Source organism: Dipodomys ordii, unplaced genomic scaffold (genome assembly GCF_000151885.1).
Source record: "Dipodomys ordii isolate 6190 unplaced genomic scaffold, Dord_2.0 Scaffold71, whole genome shotgun sequence".
Classification (NCBI taxonomy): domain Eukaryota; kingdom Metazoa; phylum Chordata; class Mammalia; order Rodentia; family Heteromyidae; genus Dipodomys; species Dipodomys ordii.
In genome coordinates this window covers 2,742,979-2,770,711 of record NW_012267287.1, presented here as the reverse complement: position 1 = coordinate 2,770,711, position 27,733 = coordinate 2,742,979, and the positions used below count along the sequence as shown (strand labels likewise).

The window sequence follows — 27,733 nt, the reverse complement described above, 5'->3', positions numbered from 1 at the left end:
TTTACCGAGACATTTACTCATTTCTATCTACTCACTTATTCTTTTAACCTTCTATCTTCTTACCGGTCTACTCATCCACCCACCATCCATCTACCCACACGCATGCTTCCCTTCCGTTGTCCCTTCCCTCTTTACCATCCCATCCGTCCATCCACCCTCTCATTCATACATCAGCTGCCCGCTCTTCCCTGCACCCATTCATCTATCCCTCCCTTCCTTCGTCCCTTTCTCCTCCTCTTAGCCATCCAGCCTTATCCATCCATCTTATCCTTTCCTCCCTTTATCCATCTCTTTTTATCCATCCATCCACACATCCCTCCCATCTACTCACCAGCTAGCCGCCTGCTCACTTGACCACCCATCCTCCATGCCTCTCTCTGCCCACTTCAGTGCAGTCCTCTGCCCAGATCCACCCACCCATCCCTGCAGTGCGCTCTCCACCTATCCTTCCCCCTGGACCATGCGTTTAGTGCTTAGCCCTGCAGCCTCTGTCTCCCTCCCTTCACCAAGTGCGCAGCAGGGACCTGTGCTGTCCTGAGCATGGGGGGGGGTGCAGAGAGCCTCAGACACAACCCCGCTCCCCCAGAGGCTCACAGTCCAGAGAATGGAGGCCCATAAGGGAACGGGAGGTTTCTAGACAGCGTAGCAAGAGCGAAGTCAGCACACAGGTGCTGCTCGTCCTGAGCGTGGAGGAGCACATGCTGGATACCTCCCCACAGGCAGGCCTGCATGTGGTCCGATAAAGACCTGCTAAGGGAGCTGAGGGACTGATTCCTGCCCTCCCCTCCCTCACAGAGACAATGCTCTCTGCCCCCCTGCCAGAGAGTTCTTATGCTCTAGAACACCAGAGCTGAATTCTTTGTTTTGGGGTTAGAGAAAGCAATGTGCAAAGCGCAAGGCCTGTGGCCATTGTGGAGGAAATTAAAAAAAAAAAAATCAAGCGTTGGAACTAGAGCGCTGATTGGCAGCCAGACCCATGAAGCGGCTGAAGTGTTGTAACTAGAGCACTGATTGGCAGCCAGACCCAGGAAGTGGCTGAAGTGTTGTAACTAGAGTGTTGATTGGCAGCCAGACCCAGGAAGCAGCTGAAGCCCAAAGAAACTGTCCTGCTTCTGGTGCCATTTCCCATTTAAACCTGCCTCCAACCCATCATCTCACCAGGGAGAGCAGGGCTCTGTGGATGAGGAAACAGACTCAGGACCCCCATCACTCGAGATTCCCTTCTGGTTCCTTCTAATTCCCGCTCCATGCCCCCAGCCATGAGGCCTAGACACACACCATCCCAGGTAGGCTCATGTGGCCACTAGGTGGGGGAGGGTATCAAAGGGCCAAGCTGCACCCCCATCACCCAGGCCACGCCTTCACCCTAACAAGCCACACCCCACATCCAGGCCACGCCCTCACTGCAACCAGGCCACGCCCCAACCAGGCCCTCTCCCTAACAAGCCACACCCCCACATCCAGGCCACGCCCCCACTGCAACCAGGCCACGTCCCATCCAGGCCCTCTCCCTAACCAAGCCACACCCCCACATCCAGGCCACGCCCTCACTGCAACCAGGCCACGCCCCAACCAGGCCCTCTCCCTAACAAGCCACACCCCCACATCCAGGCCACGCCCCCACTGCAACCAGGCCACGTCCCATCCAGGCCCTCTCCCTAACCAAGCCACACCCCCACAGCCCTCACTGCAACCAGGCCACGCCCCCATCCAGGCCCTCACCCTAACAAAGCCACACCCCCACATCCAGGCCACGCCCTCACTGCAACCAGGCCCTCACCCTAACAAAGCTACATCCCCCATCCAGGCCACACCCTCACTGCAACCAGGCCACTCCCCCATCCAGGCCCTCACCCTAACCAAGCCACACCCCCACATCCAGGCCACACCCTCACGGCCAGCAGGAAACCCTGTGAACCTGGGGCAGGGCAGTTCAGTTTATCCACAGACACCCTCAAGCCACAGGGCCTAGGTTCTCACTAAGGAGTAAGTGCCTGAGAGCATTCTGTTTCCCAGGGGCGTAGACAGAGACTCCCTGTCACCCAGCAGCTCAGGTGGGGTCCATCGGACAATTCCCCCCGCAGCAGCATCATGGAAGCCGTCCAAACTGGACCCCAGCCCAGCCCCACCTGCCTGGGCTCAGCTTCAGGTCATCTCACACACACACACACACACACACACACACACACACAGCGCCTCCCAGCGAGCATGCACAGAAGCTCACACCGCAGCAGCGCCCAGGACCTGCGCACAGCACAGGGCACATGCAGAAGCAAGCGGGCAGCGCGGCATGCGGGTTCAATGGAGCAGCGGCGCCGACTGTACCGTGCTGCTTGTAGATTGGGGGCCTCCTATAGATGTTATCTTTTACGCCAGTGTCTGCAGAGAAGAAGGAGAAGAAGGTGAGGCACAGGAGGGGTCTTCCTTCACCCACGCGTCGCTGGCCCCCGAGGGTCAGCCAGTTCCACAGTCAGCAGAGAGACGTGGGCAGCGGGAGGCAACTGACGTAGAAGCCCCATGCCCGTCAGGCACCCCACGCCTGCAGGGCAGGGAGAAGAGGAGGCCGGGGAAGGAGACCAGGGAGAGCCCCGGGGTCACTGGGGTGCGGCAGCTCGGATGGTGCCCCTGCCGCCCAGCTCCCCCCGTTTTAGGGGGCTTCTGGAGAACCTCAAACACACATCATCATTGGATGAGTTTAAGCAGCTCAGCGTGTGGGGCGCGACGCAGAGGCTGGCGGGTCACGTGGCGGGGTGGCAGGTGCGGGAGCCCGGCCTACCTGGGACGTGGAAGTGGCGAGGAGCCTGCTGGTAGGTGGAGGGCGGCCTGCTGTCGGAGAGCACCGAGAGGCTGGGCGTGCTGCGGCCACTTTCGCTGCCTCCAGTGGGGAGGGCAGACGGCACACGCGGGGAGGGAAGAGCAGGACAAAGTTCAGGCCAAGAGGCTGGTCCGCAGCGCCCCGTGGCCCCAGCCCCTCCCGCGGCGGGGCCCGTGAACCCAGGCCACCTCTCCAACTATGCAACCCTGCAAGGGAGCCGGCGCCGTGGCCCAGAGCAGGAGCGAGGTCTGGACAAAGCGTGCCAGGGCCTGCTGGGTGGGGCCCGCTGCCCGGGGGGGCCGGCCAAGCCGGTGTCCTGGGGTGCGTGCCCAGCTCCTGTGCCAGGTATAGTGCATATTCACACTGGGTCTGCCTTTCCCCTGTCCTGTGTCTGTACGAGGCCCACGTACCCACTGCCTTTGTGTGTGAAGGTACAGTGTTGAGAATCCAAACAATAACCCTGAGAATAGGCCTGGAGGCTAGACTGGGTTGAAGGCACCTCTTCAAAGTCTTGGAGCAGCCCACGAGAAAGCTGTCAGTCACCCGCCACTGACGTGGGAAATGCCCTCCGACCCTAGCCCCATCTCCCCCCTGGAGCTGTGCCTTCCGCTCTGGGAGGGAGGCTGGATTATCAGGTCCCTGGTTAGCCGTGGCGGGCGCTGGGTGGCTGACCCTGCCCTCCACCTATTCAAGAATACGGGATGGACGGAATGTGTCAGACACCAGGCGCTCGATGAGGAATGCGGCCGATGGCAAGACACCCCAAGGTGACCTCGCCTTTCCCGCCAGCCCCAGCCCTGCCGGGCATCACAGGAGGGCTGCAGGGGAGGGTGCCCTGGCCTGGAGAGCCTGCTACCTGGCCGCGGGCCGCCTCTCACGATGGGACCGGCCCGGCTCAGAGTGGACTGGTGATGGACGGCACCCCGGGCAGGCACCGCCCATGCGGGGAGCTGCTGCAGTTGAAGCGCACCCAGGCAGAGGTGCCGGCAGACCCCAGCCAGCACCCACGCCGAGCCGAGGCTGCCCATGCCACTCTGACTTTGAGCACCTTTTCCTGCTGACGCGCCTGGTCATGCAGGCGGAACTTGGAGGAACACAGCCCGTGAAGCCCTGAAGCTTCCAGCTTTACGCCGGCGCCCCCTGGTAGCAGTGGGAGGCCTCACCCAGGGAGACCCAGCCTCATCGGGGGAGGAACGGAGTCCTTTCTGCCCATCATGGCCAGGGAAGGCCGGTCCCCAAGGGGAGCAAAGCACAACAGAAGCGGGGGCCTTAAAAACACATCTGCACAGACTCCGCAAGGGGCCGAAGGGGCTCATGGCGGGCCGCTAGGGGGCAGGGCTGGCCCGCTGCAGAATGGCTGACCGCAGGACGCAGCAGCCTGTCCCTTCTACCCAGAACTAGGGTCCTCATTGCAGCCCCACCAGGTGGCCTAGGATAGTGACACTCCTGCGCCCCTACAGAGAGCAGTGTCCCCCAAGATGACAAGCAGCATTTCCACACAGACAGGACCATCTCAGGAGGGCCCACGGCACACCGGCCCCCGGCCCCTCTGCCACCTGGTCCCCCGCCTCTCCTGCCCGCCCGCCAGACCCTTCTCCGAGCTGCCCGCTGGCCCCCGCCCTCCTGGAAGCGGCCCAGCTGAAAGCTTCTGCCATCCACGGCAGAGGCCCCAGCGGCCTCCAGCCCGGGAGGAGGCCGCGCCCGAGCCTGGAGGGGCTTTCTCTGACTTTTTTTTTCACTTCCTAACTTTATCCACTGCATTCATTTCCCCACCGACTCCACATGTACCTAAAGACCAGCTCGTGCTCTGTGCTTGCTCCCTACACAAATCATCTCTGTGCTGGTCAGTCTTCCTATAGATTTCAAGGTTTGACACATTTCCTGGGGAAGCGCCAACGGCCTTGCTCTTCCTGAAGCACCCACGAACCGTGCGCGGTCACGTTCTCCCTCCACAGCTCCTCCATCCCCGAGTTCCAACGCATCACCGTGCGCACGCGCAGCGGCCGACTGCTAGCTGGATGACTCTGGTGAGGTCTGACTCCTGTCTGGGGTGATTGCTGCTGGGCCGTCATGGCCCGGACGCTGTGGGAGGAGCATGGCGGCTCGGTGGGCTCGGTGGGCTCACAGCTTTCTGCCTGCGGCTCGGTGGGCTTTCTGCCTGCGGTTGCTTGAGCACATCCACAGCGGTAGTGGGGAAGACGCCTTGACCGGCGCTCGGCTCCACGTCCTCCCTCCCTCCTCGTCCTGACCACCGCAGAAGCAGCGTGATCCTCTCACCTTTCCATTAAAGTTAAACCTGCACTGGCGTCGTCATAGTCCAGCATCTGCATGGACGTCAACCTTTCGGGCTGAGCCTTTTCAGCCGGAGGAAGTAGCCCTGGTTCAGATGGATCTGCTTTTAACTGTCAACCCCCCCTCTCCCCCCCCCGCCCCGCAGGGAAGCCTCCCCACCCCATGTCTGAGCTTTAAAGTCAAATTCGGCTCTGGCTGGTCTCATCCCTTTATTACCACAACATCCAGGAATCAATTCTTCTGTTGCTTCCAAGTCATCCTCAGCTGCCAAGTGCCCTGGTGATTTTGAATCTTTTGTAGACACTGAGCTGGGGGTCTCTTGAGCCCCCCCCCGGGCTCTGAAGAGGGTGTACCACCTTCCAAGACACTTGTATCAGTCTGTCCCTCAAGCTAGCGAGGTCCCCGGAGGATGGACATATCCAGGGGCTCTGGGGAGAGCTCGTCACTCACCCCTTCCTGTTCTCCGCGCTGCAGGCGCACCGTGGTGGGGCTGGCCATTGTAGGCCGGGGATGGCTCGAGGTTGGTGGAAAGGCTTAGGAATAATCAGTTCCAGTGTGAAAAGAAGAATCTCCACTTCAGCGAGGCCCGGGAGCCGTGGGCTTGTCTGCGAGAGGCCCGCGGTGGCGGGTGAGGAGGGCTGGGCGTGCCCGTGGCTCAGCGCTGGCCGAGGCCTCTGCCCGCCTGGCTGGCTTTCACCTTGCAGGAGTTTCCGAGGACTCGCAGGACGGCCGCGGGCTCTCCCTGGGGGAGGAGGAGGCTGGGAGAGTCACCACGCCTTTCCCATGGCAGTTTCCCCGGGATCCGTGTCTTTGTCTTGCCCGTGGCTGCTGGATGCCACGCCATGCGCGGCAGCCTTAGAAGTATCACTGCGATGCAGAGCTCACGGACCACCATCACGCCCGGCGCTCACGCCGTGTCCGGGCCAGCCGTGGCTGAAGGAGGTGGGAGGGACACTGGGCCGGAGCTCCAGGCAGAGAGAGGCTGTCACAGATTGCTCCGTGGATGTCTCACTCCCGGGAGAACTTTCCCTGCAGGACCCGAGGTTCCACCAGGCAGACGAGGAGAGATGGTTCGGTCCTGGGAGCCACGGTTGTCTGTGACCATGAGATGCTCCAGGCAAGGAGGGGCCCTGAGTCCCTCCAACAGCTGGCCCTTTAAAAGCACTTCCTCTGAGTGTGGAGCACAGGTGCCGCTCGCGGGGGGGGGTGGGGGTGGGAGGGGTCCCCTCTGGCTTGGTGACGCCACCAGCGCCTCCCAGGTGCAGGTACCATCACCAGCTTCCGACCCAGTGGCACCCAGGGCCCTCTGCTGAGTTCTCATCGGACTCCAGCTCAGCACAGCTCTGCCATCGTGCCCACGGACCGGACAGTCCCTGCCAGAGGGGGCTGAAGGCTCCCCAGCCCCCGCTGGTGCCCCCTCAGCCAAGGAGCCTGGCTCCCGGAAGCCACGGGGTCCCTGGGGACAGCCGGCCTGGCTACTGCCCTTACAGGGCGCCATCCGTCCGCAGGACCTGTGGGGCCGGTGGACGTGCGCATGCCCAGGCCGCCACCCCGTCCTTCCCCCGCTGGCCCCGTGGGAGGGGCCCTCGGGCCACACTGGGCCACATCTGCTCCCTAAGCCCAGCCTCTCCATGTGGCATCGGAGCTCCACGTGGGGTGCGTCTCGGTTACTGGCCCAACCCTTTACGTGCACCAGAGTGGACTCGAAACCATCAGCGCCACATAGCGGGACACCCACGCGGCCTCCAGAACCGGTGGCCTTTTCCTCGGTGGGCCTCCGCTGCCTCCTGCTGGCCCAGCGGGCAGCGCGGGCCCCTTGAGGACCATCTCCGGACACAGGCACGTGAGCAGTGACCACAGCCCCCACGCGCCCAAGGGCCGAGGGCTAATGTCCCATTTTAGAGCCAAGGGAGGTGGCACGCGCGGCTGGGGGGTATCCCCGTCACGCCTGGAGTGGGGAAGGCAGGCCTCAACTGGAGGCTCCAACATCGAAGGCCCTCTGCCTCCTGCCCTGCGGTCCATGTCCTGTGGACGGCGGCTGCAGGGTCAGGGACTTCTGTCCGGGGCTCTGTTCCCTGTGGGAAGCCCGGTGACATAGGGCGGAGCGGCGGCTCCCCGCGGGGACCGCCTGACTCCCGAGCGCACACGGTTCTCTTGGGGATTGGGAGCGACTTCCGCAGACCCCCACAGGCACCGGGCGGGCAGACACTGGTGCGGGATGGCAGGACTCACCCTGGGCTGGGCTCAGCTGCAACTGCCCCACCGTTACTCCCTCTGGGACCAGACTTCCAGAACCTTCCCAAGGCACAGCTGCAACACTGGGGACTGGAGGGGGCCTCAGTGCTGCGCTCTGGTGCCCGTGTCTGCACTCAACATGGCGTCGGCTTCCCCCCACGGCAGAGGTGCACACGGGGCCTGGCGGAGCGCCGCGTGTCCAGAGGCCTCCACCCTGTCCTCATGCGGCCTCTCTGTACTGTGCCGGAGCGAAAACACCCAAGCTGCTGCCACCTCCTCTTCCTCCTCCTCCTCTTCTTCCTCCTCCTCCTCTTCATGCCAATCCTGGAGCTTGAACTCAGGGCCTGGCCTCTGTCCCTGAGCCTCTATGGGCTCAAGGCTAGCGCTCTACCACTTGAGCCACAGCGCCACTTCCAGCCTTTTCTGTGAGTGTGGTACTGAGGAATGGAATCCAGGACTTCATGCGTGCTAGGCGAAAACTCTGCCCCTAAGCCGCCTTCCCAGCTCCTGTCACTGAGCTTTTGTTCTCAAGGCTGGTGCTCTGCCACCTGAGCCACGGCACCACTTTTGCCTTTTGTTCACCAATGAAAAGTCACTGCCCAGATTGGCGGTGAACAATGACCTCAGGACTCCGTCTCCTAAGTGTTAGGCCTGCCATGAAAAACGGCTCTTTCCCCTTTCTTCTTCCTGGGTACACGTGTGGCCCCTTCCCTGGAGCCCCCACCTGGCCTCCCAAACCCAGGTAACTGGCACACCCTTTCTCTGAGGTCACGTCTGGGACCACCCCACACCTCCTTCGGTGTCTGCATCCCCCCTCCCTTCCTTAACCCCAATCCTGCCAGAGTCACCCCTTCCCCTCCCCTCCCCTCCATCTCATGATCTCCCCCCAAAAAAACAACCCACTCTTTTCAGTAAACTCTTTGCTGCCTCAATCACATGGTGGTTTCTTTTTGGTTAAATCTTACACTGAGTAGTAGGATTACAGGCATGAGCACCAGCACCCGCTCCAGGGCCTCTTCCTTACAAGCCTGTCAGCCTTGGTGGCCAGATCCCCCCCCCCGCCCCCCGTGACCTCATTGAACCTTGACCATCTCCCTACAGGCTCCCAGGTGGTCATGGGGGACCGAGGCTTCACGATGAGAGGCTGGGATGGGAGACACAACCAGCACAGAGACAGGAGGGCGGGGTCACGAACACGTGTCCACAAGGAACCAGGGACAGGGGCAGTGGCGGCCCCCGTCCTGGGCTGGCTCAGGGCTGGCGCCACGCGGGCTGTGAGTCCTGGCCTGCCACCGCGGGTCGAAGGCTCTGGCGTCACAGTCCGCTCTGCGCCCGGCCCTCAAACCGGCTTCTACCGGGGATGCGTGGCCCTGCCCAGGCCAGGCCCCACGGCCCTGTCCTTCCTGGAACACAGACACACGGACAAGACGCAGCCACCGCACGAGACACACACAGCGCGGCACAGGTGGGAGACGGCCTGAAGCCATGCGGGAACACAGACGGCGCCCAGCACCGCGCCTTACCTCGGAAGTAAGGGATGTAATGATGTCTGAACGCGGAGGTAGGGCTCGGGTGCTGGGACAGGGACAGGCAGCTACTGGTACCAACGCTGCCAGTACCAGCTGCGGGCGACAGAGGGCAGTCAGTGACCCGGGCTCCTGACCCCAATGCCGCCAAACATTCCTCGTGTCCCCGGGCTAGGGACATCTGTGCGTCCTCTCCGGGACGGCACTCCCCTCTGGGCACCCAAGGCCGGGCACCGCGGGGCGAGCCCAGCTCCGCTCCAGGGCCGGCACAAGGGGTGCAGGGCCCAGCCTGTCCCGTTGGGGGCACCGTGGGGTCAAGGGCAGTGGGCGGCCAGCTGCCACTACCATCAGCACAGGTCTCGCTGATGGGTCACGGGCCAAGCCGGTGACTGACAGGTCACCATTACGCCTACCCACGGAGGCCCCAGCCTGCCTGCCATCAGCCACTCACCACCTGCTCCGCCGCTCCTTCACGCAGGACGCCCCTCCCCCTCCCCCCTTCTTCCCTCACGCACGCCTCACTCACGCCTGCGCACACTCACGCCTGCGCACACCCACTTTCCTCCTCAGCCACAGGGCAAGCGGTCAAGGAACATGACTTTGCAAGTGAAATGTTTTGATTTTTCCACAAAGTGTGCGAGGGTGAGAGCCGCGGCCCGCGGGGTGTGAACAGGGGGTCAGGTGTGAACAGGGGTCATGCACGGCCGGCCAGGGAGGAAGCAGTTTGGAAAAATCCCTCGGAGGGCAGTGTGCATTGTTGCTGTGGCTTTGACACCCTCAGGGGGCTGAGGGCTTCAAAGTGGAGAAAGCAATGCACAGCAGAGCTGGGTGCAGGGGGATGAGGAGACACAGGGGCAGAGAGGACCCTGCAGGGGCCCTTGCCTGGGCCTGGGCCTGGGCGTGCTCACCAGCTTTCCCGTGAGGACGGCCATCTCCTGGGTGATTGCGGGACCGGCTAACTGACCTGTGAGCAGACCGCTGCCGCCCCCTGCTGGCAGGGCTGGGCCTTGCACAGACACACAGCCTGGGGCTGGTTCCGTTCTGCCCCGCCGCCTCCCATCTCCTGACACCTGAGTTTGCTCCACCTCGATGCACACTATGGTTCCTTAACCCACAGGGAGCCCGCTGCCTCTCGCCCTGACACAGGGCCAACTTTTCCTGTCCGTCACTGGAGTGACCCGGCTCCCCGTCACACACCCGTCCCCCGTCTTTCTAGGCCCCGTGATGAAGTCCTTCGACGTCAGCAGGAACGAGGTGTAGTGTCACCGGGGGTTACCCGGGCTGGGGACTGAGTACCTGGACGGCTGTAGTGTTGGGGTGACCGTGAGGTTGGGGTGTAGCGCCCGAGGCTGACAGAGCCGGCGGAGCTGGGGCTGGAGGTCCGGCACTGCTTGTAGGACCGGTCATCCTGGTCCCCCTGTGGGGGAAAACACGGCTGTGAGCGCGTGAGTGAGGAGCCCTCCCGACGCCCCGGGTTCCACGATCGAGGCCTACGACCCCACCATGGAGCCAGGCCTCCGTCAGGTGCCCCGGGAGGACCAGGCGGGGCCGGCCACAGTGCCGATGCACCCTGGCCTGAGCGTGGTCCTGTGCTCGTCACATGACCCCGCGGTGGGACCCCGGTTCCTCCTGCCCGACTCTCTGCACCCAAGGCTACAGGGAACAGCTCCAGAACCACTGAGATGTCCCTCAGTGTCCCTGGGGCCCCCACACATGTGAGCTGGCATCTCCACATGCTCGGGCACCCTCGGAGGGACACAGGCACCCCGGGGCTCCCCCCAAAGCCCAGCCGATGAGAGCCAGAAGCACCCACAACGCAGCCCCCACCCGAGCAGGAGAGGGGCTGCTGGGGACAGCCAGAGCAGGCCACGGAGGCATGAGATGGCAGGGCACCGCGGCGCGGGGAGCAGGCTCTCTGCGGGGTGGCCAGGGCCTGCCCAGCCTCCTGCTGAGGGCCGGCAGCCCAGCTCTGCCCTTGCTGGCACTGCTGGGATGAGCAGGGTGGGCCTGGCCCGGTGTCGTGGCGGCCCTGGTCTGTCTGGGCTGACCTCTGACCCTCAGGACTGTCCGCACCACAGCCTTCTCTGTGTGCTTATTTTGGGGCTCTAGCTGCACTTCTCCAAGCACCCTGGGGGCCCCACCCAGCTTGGAGGCTTTCTCCTGGACCACCGAGAGCCCCTGGGGGGGGCGTTCTCTGCAGGGCCTGCCGGTCAGCACAGGCCTCCGTGTCCCATCTCCTGGCCCTGCCACTTGCAGACTGAGCGTGTCCACGTGGGTCTCAGGGTGTGACGCCCAGGGACGGCTGGTGGCAATGCCGGGCAGGGCCTTCCCACACAGCAGCAACAGCAGGATGCCTGGGTCCGCCCGAGCGCCCCGCGGCGGTGGAGGAAGCAGGTGAGGGCTCTGACTGAGAAGCCACAGGATGGGGGAGGCCCTGGCGGTTCTCCAGGAAGCATGGGGCTGCGCTGAGAAGAGCCCTCACCGTGAGCGCGGCTCTCCAGAGGCTGCGTCCCCCACCCGAGCCCCAGCACCATGCCTACAGGGCTCCTAGGCAGAAGTGCTGAAGAGCCCCGGCCCCCTGGGCCATCAGCCACCCCCCCCCAGGGGTAGGAGCACCCGCCCTGCCAGGGTCGGGCGTTCTGGAGGGAGGGGCCGGGAGCCCCGGGGTGGGAACAGCGCTGAACCAACAGTGTGTGTGTGTGGGGGGGATCCTGAGTCCTCTGTCTCTTTCTATAGCTGGGACCCTGGGAACGCGCTTTGCCTGCCCCGGCCTCATCCTCCACTGACACACTGGAGATTACAGAAGCTACCTCTGGCGTAACTGTGGGGTAAATGAACCCCTAAATATAGGGTGTTTGTGGCAGTTTGAGCTCTGGGTGGGCACGCAGGTGTGTGCCGGAGCCACTCTGTTACCCCTGGATGACGGGGGTAGGGTGCCTTAGAGCGTGAGGTCATGGGGTGTGGTGCTGTGGGCTATGACATCACTGGGGTGATGCAAGGGGTTGTGACGGGAATGACATCACGGGGAGTGGCATGTGGTGTGACATCCATGGCACTATTGGATGTGATGTAGTGGGGCATCGTGGGATATGCTGTCATGGGGCATGACATCACTGGGTGATGAGATGGGGTGTGACATCATGGGGTGTGGTGGGGCGTGGCCTCATGTGCATGACGCGGTGGGATATGACATCACGTGTATGGTGGCCTTCACCGAGTCTGCCTGATTGCCTGATGTAGATAGAGCTGGTCAGGAACAAAGATCTCTAACTCTGAGGAGCAAGGAAAGGCCCTAGGTTGCGAGGAAGAAAGGTTTTTGACTGAGTCTCTTTCGGGGAGCTCCTCTGAGGCCTGGGTGTAGCCCACAGTCTTCTGAGGGCGCGAGGCAAACCTCAGCCAACCCAGGGAGGCCAGGACCCGGGCCCCAGTGTTTGGTGACCCCTATCTGGGCATCCGCAGAGGGGCAGGCAGACACACAGGAGCATGCAGGTGACGGGTATAAACACAGCCAGCGCTGGGCACACGCCCTCCTCACGGCCAAGGCCGGGAGCCCTTCCCTCCCAGGCTGGCTGTCTTTATAGCACGCGGGTGCAGACGGACAGCAGGACCGGAGATCATGGGCCGCAGGCACCGGTAGGGTTACCTCAGTCGGCGTTGGCGAGAGCCACTGAGGTGACTGTGAACACAACACACAGGGCCGTCAGCACCATGGGGGTGTGTGTGCACACACACACACACACAACACACAACACACAGGGCCGTCAGCACCATGGGGGGGTGTGTGCACACACACACACACAACACAACACACAACACACAGGGCCGTCAGCACCATGGGGGGCGTGCACACACACACACAACACAACACACAACACACAGGGCTGTCAGCACCATGGGGGGGCGTGCACACACACAACACACAACACACAACACACAACACACAGGGCCGTCAGCACCATGGGGGGGTGTGCACACACACACACACACAACACACAACACACAGGGCTGTCAGCACCATGGAGGGGCGTGCACACACACACAACACATAACACACAGGGCCGTCAGCACCATGGGGGGCGTGCACACACACACACAACACATAACACACAGGGCAGTCAGCACCATGGGGGGGCGTGCACACACACACACAACACACAACACACAGGGCCGTCAGCACCATGGGGGGGTGTGCGCGCACACACACACACACACACACACAACACACAGGGCTGTCAGCACCATGGGGGGTGGCGCGTGCACACACACACACACACAACACAACATACAACACACAGGGCCGTCAGCACCATGGGGGGGGCGTGCACACACACACACACAACACACAACACAACATACAACACACAGGGCCGTCAGCACCATGGGGGGGCGTGCACACACACACACACAACACAACACAACACACAGGGCTGTCAGCACCATGGGGGGGCATGCACACACACACAGACACACACACAACACACAGGGCTGTCAGCACCATGGGGGGCGTGCACACACACAGACACACACACACAACACAACACACAGGGCTGTCAGCACCATGGGGGGGGCGTGTGCACACACACACACAGACACACACACAACACACAGGGCTGTCAGCACCATGGGGGGCACGCACACACACACACACAACACATAACACACAGGGCCGTCAGCACCATGGGGGGGTGTGCACACACACACACACACAACACACAGGGCAGTCAGCACCATGGGGGGGCGTGCACACACACACACACAACACACACACAGGGCCGTCAGCACTATGGGGGGCGTGCACACACACACACACAACACATAACACACAGGGCCGTCAGCACCATGGGGGGGCGTGCACACACACAAACACACACACAACACAGGGCTGTCAGCACCATGGTTGGCGTGCACACACACACACACAGACACACACACAACACACAGGGCCGTCAGCACCATGGGGGGCGTGCACACACACACACACACAACACACACAGGGCCGTCAGCACCATGGGGGGGCGTGTGCACACACACACAGACACACAACACATAACACACAGGGCTGTCAGCACCATGGGGGGGCGTGCACACATACACACACAGACACACACACAACACACAGGGCTGTCAGCACCATGGGGGGGCGTGCACACACACAGACACACACACACAACATAACACACAGGGCCGTCAGCACCATGGGGGGCACGCACACACACACACACAACACACAGGGCCGTCAGCACCATGGGGGGGCGCGCACACACACACACACAACACACAGGGCTGTCAGCACCATGGAGGGGCGTGCACACACACACACACAACACACACACACACAGGGCCGTCAGCACCATGGGGGGGCATGCACACACACACAGACACACACACAACACACAGGGCTGTCAGCACCATGGGGGGCGTGCACACACACAGACACACACACACAACACAACACACAGGGCTGTCAGCACCATGGGGGGGGCGTGTGCACACACACACACAGACACACACACAACACACAGGGCTGTCAGCACCATGGGGGGCGTGCACACACACACACACACACAACACACAGGGCAGTCAGCACCATGGAGGGGCGTGCACACACACACACACAACACACACACACACAGGGCCGTCAGCACCATGGGGGGGCATGCAAACACACACACACAACACAACACACAACACACAGGGCTGTCAGCACCATGGGGGGGCGTGCACACACACAAACACACACACAACACAGGGCTGTCAGCACCATGGTTGGCGTGCACACACACACACAACACACAACACACAAGGCCGTCAGCACCATGGGGGGGGCGCGTGCACACACACACACACACACAACACACACAGGGCCGTCAGCACCATGGGGGGCGTGCGCACACACACACACACACAACACATAACACACAGGGCTGTCAGCACCATGGGGGGTGCACACACACACAACACAACACACAGGGCCATCAGCACCATGGGGGGGCGTGCACACACACACACAACACAACACAACACACAGGGCCGTCAGCACCATGGGGGGCGCGTGCATACACACACACACACAGACACACACACAACACACAGGGCTGTCAGCACCATGGGGGGCGTGCACACACACACACACAACACACAGGGCCGTCAGCACCATGGGGGGCGTGCACACACACACACAACACACACACACAACATACACACACAACACACAGGGCCGTCAGCACCATGGGGTGTGCACACACACACACACACCACACACACACACAGGGCTGTCAGCACCATGGGGGGGCATGCATACACACACACACAACACAACACAACACAACACACAGGGCCGTCAGCACCATGGGGGGGGCGTGCACGCGCACACACACACACACACACACACACAGGACTGTCAGCACCATGCAGGGGGCGCGCGCACACACACACACACAACACACACACAACACACAGGGCCGTCAGCACCATGGGGGGGGCTCACACCACACACACACGCACGCACATACACACAGAGTGCGCGCACACACACACACAGAGGGCGGTCAGCACCATGGTGGGGGGTGCGCAAACACACACACACACACACACACACACACACACACACACACACGGAGGTCAGTCAGCAGGATGCCCGGAGCAGGGCAGGGCGGGTCAGTGTCAAGGAGGGGAGGTGGTGCCCAGGCTCACACGCGTGGCCTGGCCTCCGAGCCGGAAGGCGGCCCGTGTGAGACACAACAGGCTACCTTCTTGGTGGAGGAGCGCACCAAGCACCCGGGGGAGGTGTTGAGGGAGTCCTTGGCACCGGGGCCCTGCTCCGGCTTGCACCAGGCTCCCCTCTGTGCCACCACTCTCTGTGGAAAGCTAGTTTTTCCAGAAGGAAGGCTGGTGGGGGTTTGAGGCCCAGCCCTTTGGTTTTCTCTGGGAGGCTGGGCGGGGGACCGGGGAAGGTGCAGCTCACTGTGACCCCAGGCCCGGAGGGGCAGCCGCGGACCCCACCGAGCAAGGGTGCTGGGGCAGTGGGCACCGCAGCCACTGGAGACCACGGCCACTTTAGGGGAGCCCTGGCTCAAGTGGGAGGTGGAAGGGGTAGAGGCGAGGGGCTGGCCACACTCCCAGGAAAGAGCGCCTGTGAATGCATCTCCAGTGCGTGTGGGCAGGGGTGTGGAGGGGGAGGGGCTGGGCAGGGGTGAGGCTGAGGGGCTCTCGAAGGCCCGAGCCCCTCCTTAGGACGGAGGGGGAGAACCTGCCCACCTTCTGGTTGCACAGAGCTGAGACAGGCAACACGGGTCTTGTGCCCACCCACGGCCTCTCCTCGGCGGGCTCCCTCCTTGGTAATGAGTCTGGAAGGCAGTGGTCCTGCAGCCTGGCTCCAAGGCCGTCCCCACCCAGAAGGCCCCACAGCGATCACCACCGCTGGGCACAGCAAGGCCAGCAGAGGGGGAAGGAGAATGACCGTGGGGGCTCTGGATGGGGCCGGAAGGGACCCCCGGGGAGCCAGGGAGCAGAAGCAGGGCACCTGGGCCGTGTCAGCCCTAGCAGCACCCCTCCGTCCTGCCTTTCCTGCCCTACCGGGGGACGTGAGCCCCCAAGGCGCCCGGCGTGGCTGGGAGTGAACACCGGCTTGACAGGCAGAGGCAGGAGCTCCAGTCAGGCCCGGCCTGTGGCCTGTCAGGTGGGGCGTGCGGGTGCTGAGGGGCGCCTGGGGGCCGCGTGGGACCCCGTGCCCACCTGCACGCCGTGCTCTGTGTTATTTGCGAGCTTGGTGCCCAGCCAGTGGCCTGGGCTCATGTACAGTGTCCCGGGCTTTGTCCCCCCAAGGCCCTGGCTGAAGCCACAGACTGAGCAGGGCAAGAGGAACAGGCTTGGGGGGGGGCTGGGTTTTCCTGCCCAGGTGCCCCAATGCCCAGCCACACACAGGCCAACGGGCAGCAGGCGTGACGAGGGCTCTCACCAGCAGCCACGGTCACACGGGCATCTCACAACCACAACAAGGAAAGCAAACACCAACAGCCACAAAAGGAGAACTTGAGAACAGTGAGGAACGTGGTCCATAGAAACACCGGGAAGTTGTGATCTGAGGGACAACCGGGCCCGGAGCTCACGGAAGTGGAGCGGGCTCGGCCTGGAAGGGTGGCGTGTGGCCAAATGCCCTCCATGGGGAAAACCACAGTCAGCACTGTGCACACGCTACCTTCCGCTCCGAGTGAGCAGACCTGCGCTCACTCCTGGGAGTTATTCCCATCCACAGGCCAGGAGCCCGGGAGCCCTCATCTGCCCCAGGGCTCTCCCCTGGGTTCTGGCGTCCAGCCCCAGGGAAAGCCGTACCTCGCCGCAGCTCTGCCTGTCCCCCGCAGCATGGCTGACGTAGGGGGAGTAGGAGATCATGTCGGGGCGGTCGATGTCGTAGATGGCCTTGTTTTTGGGAAGAGCTGCCAGGTCCCTGTAGTCAAGGATCTCATCGCCAAGCTTTGCCTGAGAGAGGAGAGAGCAGAGAGTGGACTGTGCGGTCCCTGGCCAGGGGCCAGCACTGGGCTGAGGACCGCTGGGGCTGGGGGGCTCCAGGCAGTGTCTGAGTGTGCCCAGCCCACCCGGGGGACGAGGCTGGGACTCAGATCTGCAGCCGGCCTCCAAGGGAGGCTTTGAACATTGCACGAGTTTCCTTCTCTATGAATTATGAGGAGATAGTGGCTTCTCAGTCAGAGGCCAGGGTCAGAGGTCACACCTGTAATTTGTCAGTTCAGAGCCTGCAGATGGTGAGACTCAATTGGTAGTATAAACACACACACACACACACACACACACACACACACACACACACACACACAGGTGCGTGCATACATGGATACACCCCAGCACACACATGCATACTTACACATGCTCCCCCACACATTAGCACACTTGCTTGTATACCAGGACTCATAGAAAACTTACACATGCACACACACTTGCACACTCAGAACTTTTTTTTTTTTCTTTTAGGTCCGGTGGTGGGGCCTGAACTCTGGGCCTGGACGCTGTCCCTCAGCTCTTCAGCTCAAGGCTAGCGCTCTACCACTTGAGCCACAAGGCCACTTTCGGCTTTTTTCTTTTTGCTTATGTGGTGCTAAGGAATCGAACCCAGGGCCTCAGGCATGCAAGGCAAGCGCTCTACCACGGAGCCACCTTCCCAACCCCTCACTCAGAACTTTTGAACACATAAAACGCAACAGCAAGATTCCTGGCATTTGAGAACCAGGGCATGACTTCAGGGTTTGTGGACCCACATCTGGCCCACACTGGTCCACGCTAGCCTGCCCTGGCCCACACACCCACTGAATGAGCAAGGGATCGGGTGCATCTTTGCATTTCTCATGTGCTGGACTGAGTCTGATTTCTCAGGTGACACCCGCCCGGCTCCCGGCTCCCGGCTCTGCCGTCAACCCCCAGCCTCCTCCTCCTGCATTACCCCATGGCTACAGATCTGTGTTGTGGGCACACGCACGCACACGCACGCACACACGTATATACAGACACACACAGAGTCTTTGATGCGTACGGGATCACAGGGGCTGCAGCATCCCCCATGGGAGATGCCCTCCCTCTCCCCCTCGCCCTTCTCCCCCCACCCTGCACCCACACAGCGCTGAGCTGGGCTTCTCTGGCTGGTCCGCCCCGCTGTGGCTGACAGCCCTGCACTGGACTCTCATGGGTGGCTGGATGGCTGGGAGGGGAAGCCCAGGTCAGGCAGGCATCCATCTTCCCCGGGTTTGAATCCCCTTTGCTGTCCGCCCATTCCTCTGGCCGTCCTCGGTGGCCCTAGCTCAGTGTCCCCCCCCCCCGCGGTGGTCCCCTCCCCCTGTGCCCACTCACGTAGATCACGCGGCTCGGGGACCCCGAGGTGCTGGAGGCAGGCGCGGAGATGACGCTCTCCGAGGAAGTCCTGGTCTCCTGGAACGGAGGGTGGAGACTGAGCCAGAGTCTCAGCATTAGAAACCTTCCAGAAGCAACCACCACGCTCCAGCAGAAATGCCAGCTAGAGTGTTTCTACTCATTTATTCTCAGGATAGACACACAGGCTTGGAGGAAGGGCAGGAAGCTACACCCAGACAGCACGGCGGGCAACACAGTGATGGGCAAAGGGCAGTGCCAGGGCCAGATGGCAGCACCGGGATGGCATGTCTCTAGGAAAGAGGCACCTGGCCCCCACTGGCTGGACAGACAGGACGCCCTGCCTCTTCTAGCTGGACGGACGGACACCCTGCCTCTTCTAGCTGGATGGACATGCACCCTGCCTCTTCTAGCTGGACAGACAGGGCACCCTGCCTCTTCTAGCTGGATGGACATGCACTCTGCCTCTTCTAGCTGGACAGACAGGGCACCCTGCCTCTTCTAGCTGGATGGACATGCACCCTGCCTCTTCTATCTGGACGGAAGGGCACCCTGCCTCTTCTATCTGGACGGAAGGGCACCCTGCCTCTTCTATCTGGACGGACGGGCACCCTGCCTCTTCTAGCTGGACGGACAGACATCCTGCCTCTTCTATCTGGACGGACAGGCACCCTGCCTCTTCTGGCTGGACGGAAGGGCACCCTGCCTCTTCTATCTGGACGGAAGGGCACCCTGCCTCTTCTGGCTGGACGGACGGACACCCTGCCTCTTCTGGCTGGACCGACGGACACCCTGCCTCTTCTAGCTGCCCCTGTCCTACTGCAGAGGCTCAAGCGCAGCTCACCTCCAGACCTCAACCTGAGGTCCCCACACTGCCCACAGCCAGGAATGGCTGCTCCAGTCCCCACACGCCTGGACTCAGCCCTCTGGCACTGGACACCTCCACAGTCCTGCTCCAGCCTGGTTCTGGCCTCTGTGCTGCAGCCTGGGGCCGGCCTAGGCCCCTCCTCAAATGCCCTTACTGTCTGCCCCACAGCGGTTCCCGACCCTCTCCCCCGCACAGGCACATACGCTCCTCCTGAGCTCCTCCATGGCTATATCCGCTGTCCCTCCTCCCCAGGGGACAGGGCAGGCCTTTATCCCGGCCCAGCCGCACCCAGGGCCACGCACCTGCCTGGTTTCCTTGCTTCCGGCTATATAAGGACACTCCACTGGGGCAGCCGCGAACGCGGACCCCTTCAGTGGCCCATGTCCTCCACTGTGCCTCACGCCCCTCCCCCTCCCTCACCAGCCCTCTTCCACTCCCCCCCGCCCCGGCGATTCCCTCCAGCTTGGGGTCCCTGACCTGCAGCCATGCCAGGTCTAAGTGGCTGAGTTGGGACCCCTTTATTCCTAGGTTGGGGCCCCAGGACCTCCGGTGTGACTGCGGAGGCAGGGCCTGCGGGAGGCCTCCTCCAGTGCCCGTGTCTTCGTAAGGGGAGGCCAGGACGCAGACGCACACAGGACACGGGGGAGGCTGGGGGGACCCAGCCTGGTGGCCCTGGGTCTCATCCTGCAGCCTATGAGAGTCCAGCTCTGCCGTCCACGGCCGCAGCCTGTGGGCCGGTGTCCCGCAGCCAGGAGCTGAGCGGGGCTGTGTCTGGAGCCTCCGCCCAGCAGGACTCTAGCAGGGGCGGGTGGACACGAGGACCAGACATAGCCACACTGGCAGGGGAGGCACAAACCTGTAGGGCCCAGGGCGTGGCCCCTGGGCAGGCCTGACTGGAGATTGGGGTCTGCATCTAGAAGGGAGAGAGGAGGAACGGGTCTTCACTCGCATGCTCCACACGGCCACTCCTCCGACCCCGTCAGCTCAGGGGCTCGGGCCTGGCTGCTCTGAGCAGCGGTGACCGCAGGGGACCCTTCTCTGAGTCAGCTCCCAGCTTTGTAGGGTGCGGGGGTGCAGGGCCCACTCCGTGGTCAGTGAGGGAAGGGGGTGGAGTTGGGGTGAGGATACTGGAGCCGCTCTGACTTCCTGACCTGTAGCTTCCAAGGGGAACCCAGCACCCGGCTGCTCCCCAAGGACCAGGCTCAGCCCGGACCCCACCCTGACAGCGCAGCCCCGCCAGAAGCAGCGGCCCCCTCAGTGCGGGTGCCTGGCTCTCAGAAAGGCCGCACGGGAGCAGCACCGACTCTGGTGCCCGGTCATCCTCAGGTAAGGTGGAGGGCTGAGGCGACTCGCTCCAGGTCGCACAGCTGCCGGGAGGAGGCAGGGCTGGACCCCAATGCCCAGGCCGGCTCTACCTGCTCGGCTGGGCCGGGAGCTCTGACAGTATTCTCACGCAGACTAAGCCCCGCGCACATCCCTGGGGTCAGAGTTCCTGGGTGGTCTGAGGCCTGTCGCCCCTGTCCAGGGCCCCCACCCCACCCCCCACGTCCTTGGGGCCAGGTGGAAATCCCCCAGGACTGCCCTTGCCCCCAGCCTCCTGCAGCACCTCCCTTCCCATGGCCTCATCCTGTCCCAGCTTCGAGCCCAGGCCTGGGTCCCCGAATCTCCTTCCTGGAGGCCTTCCATGTGCTTCTGCCTTAACTCCTTCAGCGGCCCCCGGCATGGGGTCAGGCCCCAGCCTCTTCTCAGTGTCCAGGGCAGGGCCCCGGCGAAGGGCGTAGAATGGATCATAGTCCAATTCAGCCATGGGAGATGAGGCAAAATTCACAATGTAGCCGGGCACCAGTGGCTCACGCCTGTCATCCTAGCTACTCAGGAGACTGAGATCTGAGTTCAAAGCCAGCCGGGCAGGAAAGTCCGTGAGAGTCTGATCTCCAGTGAACCACCAGAAAACCAGAAGTGGCGCTGTGGCTCAAGCGGTAGAGCGCTCGCCTTGAGCTGAAGAACTGAGGGACAGCGCCCAGGCCCAGAATTCAAGCCCCACAACCAACAAAAAGAAATTCACAATGCCTGGCTGCCTTCTGGCCTCCTGGCTGTGGAAAACACAAGTGGAAAACCTAATAAGACAACAGCGCTGAGATTCCGAGAGGCAGAAGGAGGCTGTCCACAGCGCTGCCCTTCGGTCTCACCGCCTGCTGCGGGGCTGCCGAGGGGGAGCTCACAGCCCGGAGGCCCCTCACCGAGGCCTGCCTGTCTTATGGTCCCTCTGGTCGGCTGATCTCTTCTTCTCTTTCTGCCTCTCCTCCTGTTTCTCTCCTCTTACTCTTCCTGCTCCTTCCCCTCCTCTTCCTCATCTTCTTTCTCCTCCTCATCTTTCTCTCATTTCTCCTTTCATCCTTCTCTTCTTCCTGTTCTTCTTTCTCTATAGCTGTCCTGGGGACCCCCCCCCCGCCCTTCCCCTTCCTCTGAGCCTCTGTCCAGTTAAGAAGCAGCCACCTTGTTGGCCAGTGCTGCAGCGCTCCAGAGACCTGTCCAACCTGCCGTCCAACTGTGGTGGCCTCACACCAGCAGTGGGGGCTGAGGGAGGGTGGTCCCAGGGACCTCCAATGTCACTGCTGTCCCTAGTGCTGACCGCTGTCCCCAGTGCTGACCACTGTCCCCAGCATTGACTGCTGCCCCCCAGCACTGACAGCTGTCCCCCCACTGACAGCTGTCCCCCCACTGACCGCTGCCCCCAGCACTGACCATTGCCCCAGTACTGACCACTGTCCCCAGCACTGACTGCTGCCCCCCAGCACTGACCATTGCCCCAGCACTGACCGCGGCCCCCACACTGACAGCTGTCTATACCCGCTGAGTGGATGAGGCTGAGGAGCCTGTGCGCGAGCCCCCTGGGTACTTTGTGTGAGACCCACATCATTGCTCCCCCACCCCGCCGGCTCACACCCCTCCGCTCTCCCCTGCCTGGCGTCTCTGCCACGGGCGGCGGCAGCCGGCAGCCCCTCTGCGTGCCGTGAGAGCCGCGGGGCGGGCACGGTGAAGGGCAGGAGCACCCACCTTGCTTTTGTCTTCAGTCCTGGCGGCCTGCCGGCAGGCCGGGTGCCAGATGGAGGAACCTGTGGACACATCCAGGAGGAAGGGCTTAGAGCTGTGTTCCCACCCTTTGGGCCTGTGTACAAAGCCAGAGGAAGGAGCTGCGGGCCCGTGTGGACGCCGCGCCCTTCCTGGGGCAGACAGAGGGGGCTGCCTGGAGCGCCTGCCAGGGCGGATGGAGGGATCTTCAGAGGGCTTCGGGCTCATGGTGGCTATGAAGAGAGGCCGTGGGGCAGGCATCAGCTGCTGTGTGGAGGGCAGCCATGGCCCAACTATGGGGACACTGGGGCAAAAGCCAGGGTGGCCCCGCCTCAGGAGGAGGGCTGTGGTGCCCGGCCTCTCGGCTGGGCAGTGGTCTATCCCACCGCGTGTGAAGCGGAAGCGGGCGTGAGGCTGCAGCACTGGGCCGACCCTGTCCCCAACCTGCTCAGCACTGGAGGCTTCCTGTGCCTCGCCTTCCTCCCCCATCAGCTCTGCCCCACCATCACAGCCACCATCCACAGCAGCACCACCAGGCTCCGAGTGCCCCATGTCCTGGGTGTCTGCGGTTTCCTAACTCAGCCCCCACCCACCCCAAGTCCCCAGATCTCTCCCCAACACCAAGGCCTGAAGGCATTCTGTGAGCGCTGCGTGCACATGATGTAGGTACGATGTTCCTACTTTCTGTGTGTGCAGGGCGGGGTTGTGGCAGGTCGGCCCCAGCACCTACACCCCTACCCCTATAGCCCCTGACCCTCCCCTCCACCACAGAGCAGGGCACCTGGGAGCGGCCTCTCCTCACTGCCTGCTCAGGGATGGTGGCCAGATGTGTGTGTGTGTATGCATGTCTGTGCACACATGTGCACACATGCGTGTGCCTTGTGTGCATACCTGTGCCTGTGTGTGCATGTGTGTCTGTGTGTGCATACCTGTGCCTGTGTGTGCATGTGTGTGTGTCTATGTGTGCATACATGTGCCTGTGTGTGCATGCATGTGTGTGCATACCTGTGCCTGTGTGTGCATGTGTGTGTCTGTGTGTGCATACCTGTGCCTGTGTGTGCATGTGTGTGTCTGTGTGTGCATACCTGTGTCTGTGTGTGCATGTGTGTGTGCATGTGTGTGCATACCTGTGCCTGTGTGTGCATGCATGTGTGTGTGCATGTGTGTGTCTGTGAGTGTATACCTGTGTCTGTGTGTGCATGCGTGTGTCTGTGAGTGTATACCTGTGCCTTGTGTGCATGCATGTGTGTGTGCAAACCTGTGCCTGTGTTTGCATGTGTGTCTGTGTGTGCATACCTGTGTCTGTGTGTGCATACCTGTGCCTGTGTGTGCATGCATATGTGTGTCTGTGTGTGCATACCTGTGCCTGTGTGTGCATGCATGTGTGTGTGCATACCTGTGCCTGTGTGTGCATGTGTGTGTGTCTGTGAGTGCATGCCTGTGCCTGTGTGTGCACATGTGTGTGTCTGTGTGTGCATACCTGTGCCTGTGTGTGCATGTGTGTGTGCATACCTGTGCCTGTGTGTGCATGTGTGTGTGTCTGTGAGTGCATACCTGTGTCTGTGTGTGCACGTGTGTGTGTCTGTGTGTGCATACCTGTGCCTGTGTGTGCCTGTGTGTGTGCATACCTGTGCCTGTGTGTGCCTGTGTGTGGGCATCATGGTTATAGTTTCTAAATTTTTTATGATTATAAAGATAATAGATCTGTTCCTTAACTAGAAGTTATAGTGGCCTAAAAAAAAAAGTACAAATAAGAAAGCTGCCGCTGCTAGGCGCTGGTGGCTCACGCCTGTCATCCTAGCTACTCAGGAGGCTGAGATCTGAGGATTGTGGTTCAAAGCCAGCCCGGGCAGGAAAGCCCATGAGACTCTTCTCTCCAATGAACCACCAGAAAACCAAAAGTGGTGTTGTGTGCCTTGAGCTGAAGAGCGCAGGGACAGAACCCAGGCCCAGAGTTCAAGCCCCACGACCGACAAAAGAAAAAAGAAAAAGAAAAGTAAGCTGTGGCCATCTGCCACCTGTCACAGGACGGTGCACAGGTGACATCACCCTGCAGCTTCGGGTGACAAGAGTCTCGAGTCCCCCTTAGTGTGACATCACAGGATATCACTCGGAGGTCTGCAGCCCATCGTGTGGCGGACCGCCCCCCTCCAGGTCCAGGTTTATTTCCAAGCCGTCCCACAGAATCCCCTGCGGTGGACACATGGCCTCCAGACCCCAATCTGAGGATACCTCCGGGGCCCGTGGGGTGTGGGCAGCCCCCAATGTCTGCCCTCACCTGTCAACAAGAGGCCTGTTCCTGTGACTCTCCCTGGACCTCCTCCGCTCCCGTCACCCCAAGAGGAAGGGGGCATCTGGTCATGTTCTAAACCGGGACCCCTGAGGGGAGCTGGCCTCCCTGGGTCCATCAGCAGAGGCTCTGGGGGAAAGGTTGATGGAGCCCACGGGAGACATGCCATGGGGGGGACCCTGACCCCCTGCCGGCCAGGGCTCTGATGGCAGTGGGGGTGCCTGCAAAGACGTCCTCACGGGGCTGGGCACCCAGGGAGCGCAGGCGCGGGCCTCAGGGCGGTACAGCAGGGCGGGCCCACAGAGGCCCCGGCTCCAGGGCTCCCGGCGCAGCTCAGGCCCCAGCAATCAGGCCCCACCTCAACGTACGGCGTGGAAACCCCGGGTCTGAGAGGGGCAGGCCTGGCTCTGCACCAGGCAGCCCTGCACGGCCCCGCGTGAGACGGGGGCTGGGGATGAAGAACATCTTTGTCTCCAGGACAAGGTCGCCCCTGATGCCGGCCGACGTCTCCCAGCTCCCGTGCTCCCTGCCGTGGTGCCTGGTGTTGACTGGCCTCATTCACAGGGGCCGGCGGCGCGGTGGGCCAGGCCCATGGATCCCCTCCCCAAGCCTCTGCGGACAGCAGGCGGCGGCGGGGGAATGAGGCCATCCTCTGAGATCACCCTCCAGGCGGATGACCCACCCCGGGACACCCTGCCTGCGGACGCCACGCCGCAGGCCTCACTGCGGGGAGCTCCCCCTCCACAGCCCAGCCCGCCAGCCACCTGCAGACTCCAGGAGACTAAATCGCTCAAAGGAAGCAGCAGCTGACCAGGGGCAGTGTCAACGTGACCCCCTCCTGGCCTGGCCCTGGCCCACAGCCCACCCATCGCTGGTCCTGAGCTGTTGCTCAGAGTCACCTGCTCAGAGAGCAGGCTGAGCCCCACCCTCAGCCGCCTCCACCAGCGCAGCTCTTCCTGCCAGCCCGCCCCCCACTCCCACAGCTCCCCCCCTCAGGGGACAGGAAACTCCGCACCTCCTCTGTCCCTCCTCCCCTGGCCAGTCCAGGCAAGGTACGGGCCCACCTTGACAATAACCAACACAAACACAGGCTGGAGGCACAGCTCGAGTGGTAGAGCACCCGCCTAGCAAGCAGGAGGCCCTTGGCTCAATCCCTCGCATCACAAAAATTTAAAAAAAAGATAAAAGTTCCCATTTCCTGTGCTTTTGCTGTCTGTCAATGCATCTAGTCAACCTCCCACTGGCAGAACCTTTTAGGTCTGAGGTGGGGATGTGAACCTGGTACCTGCTGTGTCCACTCACTGGCAGGCGCTCTACCAATGAGCCACGTCTCCACCCCCTCCATCTGCATCCTTGTTACTGTTCACGATCGGGGTTCCACGAAAACCAGCTTTCATCAGAAAGCGGCTCTTCCCGCAGAGCTCCCCCTTGCTGCTGCCTGGCTGTGGTGCGCGTGCCGTGGTGGAGGCCCGGCACCCTCGTCCGTGCCACAGGACAGCGCTGAGTGAGAAACAGCTCTGAATATGAGCCCCCTGGGAGGGACGCCCCGGCCCGAGGCAGCGAGGGACACCTCACAGTCTTCCTGTGAGCTCTGCCGGCACGTCTGGGGCCTTACCATCCCGTCGGTCACCTCAGGCTGCCCGCCACTCTTGGAGAGAGACTCGGCCTTGGCCAGGTGGCCCCAGTGGTCCCTCCCCACAGCCCCCAGGCAGCGGCACCTGGCCAAGGCCACGCCCAGCACGTGGTGTGGACCGGCGGCGGCGGTGGCAGCCCTTACCTTGCAGGTACATCTCCTCGCCACCCCGCCCTCCCCACAGCCCCCAGGCAGCGGCACCTGGCCAAGGCCACGCCCAGCACGTGGCGGTGGCAGCCTTTACCTTGCAGGTACATCTCCTCGCCTTCCGCGAACATCTGGCCGCACCTGACGCATAGCGCACAGGAAGGGTGGTAGTGCTTCTCCCCGGCCTGCAAGGAAGCGGAGCAGAGGGCTCACGGCTGCACGCAGGGGCCCGGCCTGCCGGAGGCTGTCACCTGAGTGCAGGCTTGGGGACCTGGCAGAGGCCCAGCAACCCCCAGAACGGAAGGTTCTGTGGGCTGGTGGGCACCCCCAGGCCTCCCGGAACCCTGTAGAAAGGCAGGTGAGCCAGCTGCGCCGGCCCATCATCCGGTCTAGGTGTGCAGCTGGCCCATCATGTCTGTGGACTGGTCAGCACACAGGGAGGGCCTCACCCCTCCCCTGGGGGAGAAGGAGGGGCAGGCAGTGAGGAGGGGAGAGGAGGAGGAGGGAGAATCTTACAGGAGAGTCTCCCCATGTAGAGAGACCAGAGGGATGGCATTATTTTTTAAAGTGACTTTTCTTTTTGTATCTCTGTGGCCTTCGGTTAGTTCAGGGAGTATTTTCCATCTTAGAAATCCCTTTTTAATTTCTTGGTGGTTTAGGAGTTTGGACTCAGGGCCTCGTGCCTGCAAGGCTTGTGCACCTGTTACAGGATTTCTTTTTTTGGGGGGGGTCCAGTTGTGGGGGGGCCTGAACTCTGGGCCTGGGCGCTATCCCTCAGCTCTTCAGATCAAGGCTAGCGCTCTACCATTCGAGTCACAGCGCCACTTCTGGCTTTTTTCTTTTTGCTTATGTGGTGCTGAGGAATGGAACCCAGGGCCTCAGGCATGCAAGGCAAGCGCTCTACCACTGAGCCACCTCCCCAGCCCCTGTTACAGGACTTCTGTCAGCGCATGTGCCACCATGTCAGCTTCCCTTCTGTGGA

The 27,733-nt window shown here is 62.2% G+C and overlaps 1 protein-coding gene across 1 annotated transcript in view; it reads right to left on the bottom strand.

Annotated features, from left to right (window-relative positions):
* Positions 1-27,733, bottom strand: part of Ablim2 (actin binding LIM protein family, member 2) — a 75,850-nt gene that overhangs the window by 21,210 nt on the left and 26,907 nt on the right. Inside the window, exons 7-14 of the mRNA XM_013023892.1 lie at positions 26,849-26,936; positions 22,667-22,725; positions 20,466-20,522; positions 18,724-18,801; positions 17,200-17,346; positions 10,165-10,285; positions 2,777-2,875; positions 2,326-2,379 (exon numbers count right to left, since the gene is read on the bottom strand). Coding sequence (XP_012879346.1) covers positions 2,326-2,379; positions 2,777-2,875; positions 10,165-10,285; positions 17,200-17,346; positions 18,724-18,801; positions 20,466-20,522; positions 22,667-22,725; positions 26,849-26,936 — 703 coding nt within the window. The remainder of the gene's footprint in view (positions 1-2,325; positions 2,380-2,776; positions 2,876-10,164; positions 10,286-17,199; positions 17,347-18,723; positions 18,802-20,465; positions 20,523-22,666; positions 22,726-26,848; positions 26,937-27,733) is intronic.